The 9,005-nt window shown below is 31.9% G+C and overlaps 1 protein-coding gene and 1 long non-coding RNA gene across 3 annotated transcripts; one reads left to right on the plus strand and one right to left on the minus strand.

The window, feature by feature from the left end:
• Window positions 1-286: 286 nt before the first annotated feature.
• Window positions 287-3,010, plus strand: LOC114076541. The gene is made up of 2 exons (XR_003577476.1): window positions 287-539; window positions 2,465-3,010. It is a non-coding gene; the product is annotated as an uncharacterized LOC114076541 (long non-coding RNA).
• A 1,808-nt stretch (window positions 3,011-4,818) lies between these two features.
• Window positions 4,819-7,876, minus strand: LOC107015139 (traB domain-containing protein). 2 transcript variants are annotated; one of them, XM_015215318.2, is made up of 7 exons: window positions 7,344-7,876; window positions 6,985-7,100; window positions 6,816-6,904; window positions 6,656-6,730; window positions 6,275-6,382; window positions 5,695-5,790; window positions 4,819-5,478 (listed from the first exon to the last, which is right to left on the minus strand). In XM_015215318.2, exons 1-7 carry the CDS (start codon window positions 7,712-7,714, stop codon window positions 5,203-5,205), a joined length of 1,131 nt encoding a protein of 376 aa, XP_015070804.1. In that variant the 5' UTR covers window positions 7,715-7,876; the 3' UTR covers window positions 4,819-5,202. The 2 variants fall into 2 exon arrangements, with proteins under 2 accessions (XP_015070804.1, XP_015070805.1); XM_015215319.1 differs by having other exon boundaries at window positions 6,985-7,107; window positions 7,344-7,578.
• Between the last annotated feature and the right edge of the window lie 1,129 nt (window positions 7,877-9,005).

The raw sequence follows: 9,005 nt of genomic DNA on the forward strand, positions 1-9,005 counted from the left end.
GTTTAGTTATATAATATTTTATATTTTAAATTATTTAGTTTATATTTAATTTAACTATTTCATTTCGTTAAGATTAAGAAGTTCATTAATTAATTTCTATTAATTCATCTTATTTAGTTTTTAGCCAAATCACCAACTAAATCAATTTGGCTAAATTGTTAACTCTAAATGTCTACAATTGAAATTCTTATGGTCACTCTTAGTAGCAATTCTAACCATTTTCTTCCATGACTTAAACTCATTTTAAGACTATGTTTTGGGTCTTATTTCAAATTTCAGCAGCACACAACATTCCTTTCAGCCCAATTCTTTCTTCTTTGCGGAAAGCCCAAATTTTTTCCTAAAACAACCCAAATCTTCTATCAATTTCCAGCCACAACAATCCTAGAAGCACTGTATAGATAATTGAGATAGAGGAATACTCAAGTTTTGATTTCGTTTTCGAGCTTGACATTCTCTCTGTTGTGTTGTAATCTCATTTTGGTGGTGGAATCATCCTCGTGTCTAGCTCGTCCGTTCCGGTCACTGCCCAAAAAAAGGTAAAAGTCTCTCCTCTTAGCTCTATTTTGTTAACCTCTAATCATTCTTTATTTTCCGATTGTGTGTTCGAATACATAGATATACTTGTTTGTTGTGTGTTTCACTGAAATTTAAATGACGTTTCAGTGTTTTGTTCTTTTTCTTAGGTTACTGTAAATTTCCATGTGATTCCTCAAATGTGAAAATTGGCCAGTCAAGTTAGTTTCTTTCTTGCGTTTTATCTGATTAGGTTCCATATAATCGGCTAAAGTTTGGTTTGATCTGTTGTGACTCAATCAGCTAGTCCATTGAAGGTGTTATTGATTTGATTTGCGTTTCTACACTAATTGATGTTACGATCTAGTCTCATTATTGCTCAGATATTCGATTCCCGCCTCCTGATAGCTCTTTTTTTGGGATCTAAATGCTTAGATATCTACAATTATGAGTTCATTGGAAATGAAAAATTTTATAAAGTAGTATGTGTTTTTTTTTTTTTGTTTAACTTGGTAGTTGCTGATTGATTTCCTCACTTTGCTTGACATAATTAAATACCAATGGTTACTCCGGTTTGAACAAAATGTGTTGCTTCCTTATTCTGTTGGCCTTCTAGCATTACTCGTTTTTTAATCTTGGAGGTGAACGATGTTGAACCTGTCTGTTTATGTCCATGCTACGGTCCGAAGCTCATTTTCTCATGTTCTTCATTTAAATGTTCTCATTGAAGTGTTGCTTTTTGTTTATGTTAATGTTTGACAGACACATAGCTTGAAGACATTAGACTGGTTATAATTTCTGTTTTATTTAAGCCGAGATCTTTCCATAATACATTGTTTATCTATTTCTGTATGGGTTTGCCAAGCTGGTTTATTTTCTCTTTGCTTCCCCTCCAATAATTTTTGTTAATCGAGTCTCATTTTAAAGATATCATGGTGTATAGTTTGGACTTCAATTTCTTTTATGTTTAATCGTATACTCTCTCTAAGAATGACTAGAGTTGATGTGAACATTTTGGTTTTTAAAGCTATCTGGCAGCAATTTCGTTTTTGACATGAAGTGTGTTATATAATTGTATATTTTCGATTTTGATAGAAGACCTCAGCTAATTACTTAAATCCGTATATGAAGTTTGCATTCTCTGTAATAGTTTTGTTAGAAGTATTTGCTCTTAAGTTGCAAATGGGTGAACCCTATGTCATAAACCCACTTGAGTTCTTTCTAAAAATCGTTAAATTGATTTCGAGACTTACCTAATACTTGGTTCAAACGTTCCTATAATTTACAAGTTTGTTGTTTGCTGGAAAGGATTTGGTATACACATCCTTGTACATTAGCTTATTAACAGTGCTTTGCTGCATCACAAGTGTACGTTATTAGTTTTGTGTAAGTGAGCTCATAATTCTATTTATATAAGTTTAATCATATCAGGCTATGAAAACTCAGATGTATATTTGAAAGCGTCAACACTTACTATTTTGTTTTTAATTATTATGAAGTTGAATAAGAGAGGTTATTTGTCTGTTTTGTTTTAGATTATACATATTCTAATCTTAAAAAATTTGGCATTTTGTGATGATATTCCTTTATTCAATACGGCTTTATGTTTAATTTGGATAATGTTTTAATTTAATTGAAATTCATTCTTTATGCTAAGTATGGAGTGCAAATTAATTATTTTCAATTCATTGTTGGGTGTGATTATTAAAACTTAGATAACATGTGATATTTTCTAATCCTTCATGTCTAGAATATCTAATGGTGCAGATAGTTAAAAATGGTTAAGGACATGTGAATTGGTTGGAAATTAAGCTAATAATGTTTGTATCTACTCCTCTGTTTGATTGATTAGCTTGTTAAATTTTCCCTGTGAGTGACATCTCCTATGAGTGTCAAAGTTAAGATTTTTTTAATCATTATTTTAGTCTTACATGTTACATTTTGCTAGGATGACTTGTGGCTTGCCGTAGTAGTTCCTAAATTCTGTTTCGATATTGAGATGTCATTCTTTCTATGCTTCTGGTATCTATGCTTCTTGTATCGATGTAATGTATCGGCTCTCATATAAGTTTATTGTTATTACATGCGATGTCAATCCGAGTTCACTATGAACTCCTATCATCCTCCCCTTGCATTTCGAGAGAGCCATTAAGGCTCAAGTTCCTTCCATCGAGTCAAGCACATTAAAAATCGACGTACAAGTCGGAAAATGCAGAAGCAGAAGAGAATGGAGAAAATTGGACCAAAGAGTCCAAATTTATTATTTTTTTTCGAAGTGTTGTATTTTATTATCCTTGGGGCCTAAGCCCTTGTTTCTTTTATCATTGTATTGTTAAATCTTAGGACAGGTGAAAATTGGGTCTTAGGCCTAAGAAGTAAAAAGATTTATTATCTTGTTAGTTCAGGACAGGTAAAAAACCTAATGGGCCTAAGGTCCAACAAAAAAATGATCCAAATACCAATCCAGGCGGACAGAATCCGGATTTGAACCCAACTCTCTCTCTCTCTTTCCTCTTTGTTTTACTACTTTTGTTTACTTCTTGTTAAAATTGTGTCGTTAGTTTTAGGTTAAAAGGGTCCAAGTCTCCCGCAAGACGCCTTTATGTTTTAACTATTTTAAACTAAATCGATCGCCTTTATATAGACTTAAAAATGATAATGAATAAATTTTGCGAGCTAAATAAATCACTTTCAAACAACACTAAATAATTTTTTTCATTCTCAAAATTAAGTTAGTTTAGCTAAACATTTTAGTTGTCGAAAAATCACATTAGTGGGTATTTTAGAACACCTTCCTAAAATATTAATAAGAACCACCGAACCCCCTTTAAACTTTTTCAATTTGATTTCCTGTTTAGTCAATTGGAAGAACAGTTTTTTTGATTTTTCTCAAAAATTAAGTGGCGACTCTAAAACCAAGTCGAAAACAAACAATAAAATATATTTTCTTTAAATAAAACATTGTTGAGTACCTTCAAATGACTATTGACAGACCTCATTTAGAAGATCAGTGATCGTCAATCGAATTCAAGGGTGAACCAATTCTTACGGACTGACATGATTCTCCTTTCGTCTATGTCCACATTTCGGACTTAGACTTTTCTAATTAGTTAATAGTTCATTAGTTTGGGGTTGTATCCCTTCCTGTTTAGATGTTTTAGTATATTGATTTTCGGGTTCTAGGCGTTTTTCCGCATTGCTTAGTTGTTAGATCTTTTGAAAGTTTATGAAAACTTCAATCTTTAGTTATTTAATTTGCTTCCGTAACTTAAATATTTTAGTTTTTTGATTTAGTTGTTTGGTTTGGATTGTAGTAGTGGTTCTCCCACAGAAAGATTAATGTGGATGTCAATTACGATGGTCTAGGTCATGACCAAATCAAACTATGACTAATTTGTACACGGTGTATTAGAAATATTTACAAAGCTAATGTTTACATTTTTTTAAAAAAAATAATATATTATTATTAATTAAATCAAAATTGAGTATTTCATAAATTATAGATGGAGTTTTAATACATATTTATTGCATCAAACAGAGTTCGCAGCCCCTGCTAGGGCTCATTGATTCACTAATCTTTATCAAAAGACAGAGAAATAAAAATAGTCGCACATACGAATAATTTATAATTATGAATAGATTTTTTCTAACGATTGTTTGATCAAAAGGTTGTTATTCTCTATAATCATTGGTATTGATGTAAGATTTTCCTTTATCAAACTTAGTAGGAGTGTCAAATAGATAGATCAAAACAAAATGAATGGAATTGCAATTTATCCATTCAATTATATATGAAAATAAATTTAGTTAGAAACAATTGATTTAAATGGTCTTAACCTTCTTTTACCCCTTTTCTTTCCATATTTCTTTTTTATTATTATTATTTTACTTTCTCTATTTTTTGGATATTTAAAACATATTTTAATTTATATCTATGGATGATGAATAAATGCATACTAAACTTATGCACTCAAATAAATAAAATAAAAGAATATTATTTTCATGAGATTTCATAAACGAAAAATAATATCATATAAACTTAAGAAAAACATATTAACTATTTATGAGATTCATTTGATTAAAAGATCACGGATTTGAGTTGTGAAAATAATTTCGTGATCCAATCCTTCTATATACAGCATTTAGCAAGAACTTAATTTATCCGGATGTCATTTTTTAATAGCACATTCTCCTTATAAAACATTTCCAACATAAAAAAATTAATAATAAAAACAGAATTACCATGATCGACTTGACCAAAAAAATTAACGTTTTGGAAATTGAAAAAAAAAAAAAAAAGAGTTATCCTCCACAAAGGAATCATATTTCAGATTCATCAAGTAATATTATGATCACCAAACACTTGATAGAATTCAGTATTTTGTGGAAGAATGATCATCCTTATAACTAATCCAACCAGAATTAATGAATTTTCTAATGATCATCCTTGTTGTATTTACCATCTAAGAGCTTAACATAATAATTGTTAAATTATTTCCATTTTTCATAACTCTTCGATAACTTATTCGCCACCTTGCTTGAAACAAAACTCCACGAAAATGAAGAACCAGAATAATGTTTAATATTCTTTCAGGATGATTGTTCAGATAGTAGTATTCATTCCTCTGTTTGACTTAACTGGAGTGTTTGTGAATCACACAAGGAGTTCGAAAGTTGGTCTGTTGTTTAATCAATCAACTTCAAACCACTGGTAAGTTGTTCATACAATAGCCACAGGAGAACACCAATTATAGTGTCTCTAACCAGGTTTCCAAAGATGGTAGTTGTCCAGCCAGAGAGTCCCCCTGAAGGACTCTTCCCAGCTAGATCTCGAAAGCGCAAGTTTCCTTGATCAGACACCAAAGAATATATTACTCCATTCATGTGACCCTTCCCAATGATTCCAACAACTTGCTTACAGTTGTTCACAGCTTTGCTCCTCTTCAGAGACCAAGCAAGAAACTAAAGGAACAATCACATGGAAAAACAGGAAAGATAATCACTAGCAAAAGGGAAAAGAAAAAGGTTTGATCAGTGAAATGGCAGTTCTTTTTTCAATTTTATCCTGAAAATACCGTGTCCATTTTTTGCCATGATATCCATCAGCAAGAAGGTTGTTTCCGATGAAACATTCGTTCTGAGTTACTAGAGACTGTTCATGAGGGAAGAGCAACTAACCGTGTCACGTTCATGTAGGAGTGGCTGCAGAAGTGATGGATATGAAAAGCTTAATTTCTCATACAGCTGAAAGTTACTATCATCAGAACTTGATTCCTGTCACAACATCGAAAAAATTGAAAACAGAATCAAGAATATTGGATAGAATGGCATGGCATGTATAGTTATCACCATAGTTTCCCCCCGAAGACAGCAGACAACAGGCAAAGCTCTTAAAATAGAGTAATAGTAGACAAAAGGAAGGTTAGATAACATTTTTTCTCCTTTTGGTATTGGCCTTTTTGGATGGTGTTGGCTGGAGAAGGAGGACTGGTCCTTCTGGCTCTGAACGATAAATCATTTCTAAAGCAGGCAATGTCATAATAGCACATGCTCCAATTAATCCATTTTGTAATTGCTATAGCATTTAAGACAATACGGATGGCAAACCATGTATAATCGATGATGCCACTTAGGTTGTCAGACTATTAATTTGCTAACTGAGGTACTACTGTACAAATAAGAGGTAATTCTTGAAAAAGTTGACGATTAACAATCATCAATAGTATTCAGAAACACTTCATAGATACGAGAAGCAAACCTTCAACGCCTTTGTTGATAGTTCAGTGGATGAGGTTATTCCGCCAAAGACAGAGAGTAGAAGGCTCGTCTTCTCTTTCCATTTTAGTGAAGTCCATGCTCGTTCAAGCTGACAACAGAAGTTAATAACAATAAACATTCTAGCATTACATGTAATGCTGCAAGACCAAATTGTAGACGCACTTGAAGAGAAACAAGAAGTATCAAATGGATTAACTTGTCTTGCTTTACATGCAAGACCAGGTAGTCCATCCAATATATAAAGAAGAAGACATCAGAATTGTTTTTTCTAGAAATCAAAAAGTAACTTTACCACTTCATAAAATCCAAAAGTATCCTAGGAAAGGAAATTTACATTGGACTAAGTGTAAGTGCAGCATACAGTTATTTCTATTGGCCGATCCCCCAATACAATTTGAGCACCAATATCCTCAGCAGCCTTTCGAGCAGCACGGAACTGCAAACAGAAACAGAACTTCACTAAGACTTTGGAAATATCTGAAGTGTAAATGAAGAACATCTTACACAGTCCACAGAACTACCTCATCTCCAAAAGAACGATTAGCACTTGAAGACATTTTTGAAGAGAAAAGTGCCAGCACGATGCGTAATGCTAGAGCAGTTTGACCCCCTATCACATCAAATAGCTAGCTTGATAAATCATATTCCAGAAGTATACAGAGCATATTAAAGCTAAAGGCTAGTAATTACCCAAGTTAATGCTACGACCAACAGCACCGAAAAATCCATTCCCACTCAAAGAGAACATGTTTGATTTTAACGGCTGATTGAGATCACTATCGTCAGAAGTATACATGATACCAGCCCTGAACTCTGCAACAAGTGAAGTTAAACAAAAATGGAGATTGAACAAGTTCATAATACAAACAGTTGGCAACTAGGAGGGGCAAGAATGGCATAGTCATAGCTCATGGAGACAATACGGTAACCCCATAAGAGGAGCTTTTCAGGATGTGATAATTTTAACAAAAAAAGATCAGTTATTTCATTCTCGCAATTATACAAACAGTTGGAAGACAAATCAACTAATTTTAGAGATAGGTACTTGCCTGCTTCTGCAAAGCTCCACAACCACATTCTCCGGCTTGACAGTGCGGATAACCCTTTCAACATCCAGAGCCGATTCCATAGAAAGATGGTTCGTTCCGATCAGCCAAATAGCCTCTGGTTCAACAAACTCGGTTCTCCATGATGGAACGGGTCCAAATTGGTTCTTCTTGATGAGAAACAGAGTTCCATTATCAGCCAAATCGAGCAATTCGGGATGGGTTTCTTCAATAGCATCCCGAGAGGCGCTGAAAAATTCCGATTTGAAATCGAAGTTTGGTGGTGGTGGGTTTATGGCAACTCTGCATTGATGAAATTTAGTTCTGGGTATGATGGGTGGGGATATTGTGAAAGGAGAAGTGAGGATTCTCATGGCCGGAGCTAAGAGAAGAAGAAGAAGGAGAAGGAGAATTGAGTGATAGTGATCATCATGCGAAGTGTGGCTCAAATGGTTGCCGGTTTGTGAACAACGGTGTCGCAACGTTGCAAATTTTCATCCTCTGCTTTTCTTTCATCCCTACAAATATCTTCTCTTTTTTTTTGAGATGTTAATTCACTATTTTTAACATTTATATTTTGTTTGTGTCAAAAGTGAAATCTAAACCATTTGAAAAGAATGCTCGATTCAGTTAATTTAATCTCTAATTTTAATTTGTTTTAAAAAATTTTATAAAAATATATGTCTATATTTAGGTATAAATTATTATCTATTTAAGCATCTTTTAGGTTTATCTATCTATTTGTTACTTTTTCAAAAAAAAAATTCGAGCTAAAATTTAAATTGTGATTATAAGAGTTAAATATCAATATGTTAAATTCATTTGAGCCCAAAGTCTTGAACGGGTCAAGATCCAACCCAACTTCTATTTCAATCCATTTTAATATTTTCAATTTCAGTTCATCCCGTCCATTAATACTCCTAATTTTGTTGATGAGAATTTGATTTGATACGTTATAAATAATTCTCTCTCAATCTTTTTCTCACTCGACCAACAAAAAAAGAACAAAGAGGTACAAGATCAAATATTTCTTGTATTCTTTATTATTTATCTATTTTTAGAAATTTAATGATTGACATAATGAATTTATTATTTTACATCTGTTAAATACGAAACAAATGAATTAAAACTTCAAAATTTTCAACAAGTTCTATTTTTTTAAAAAAATTAAAGTAATTAATTGACAGTATAATTAAAAAATTGTTCTTTCTTGATTTGTCAAAATAAACAATTAAAAATGAACAAGCAAACAAGAAAAACTAGACAAGTAATTAGGGACATAAGGTAACATTTTGATACATTTAACACTTTTTTAGTTGGGAAAATTTCATATATAGCAAACATAGTTTATTAAATAATATTATATGAGTGTAGTTTACATAATTACATTTTATGGGTATAGTTTAGTTTGTTATGTATCTTTTAATTTGTATAAACATTTTTTTTATTTTTAATTTATTTAATATTTTACTTATTCATTGAATGGTAACAATATCGCTAAAAAAAGGCAACAAACATTTACGCAATCCCATTATTTAAGCTAACCATTCAAAATCAAATATTTTCTCAATTTTATTTAAAAATAAGTCGTATGAAACACTTAGACGTTAATGATATTATTTGCATATATATACATTGATTATATTGTATATATTTGAGAAATTA

Source organism: Solanum pennellii, chromosome 3 (genome assembly GCF_001406875.1).
Source record: "Solanum pennellii chromosome 3, SPENNV200".
NCBI lineage: Eukaryota > Viridiplantae > Streptophyta > Magnoliopsida > Solanales > Solanaceae > Solanum > Solanum pennellii.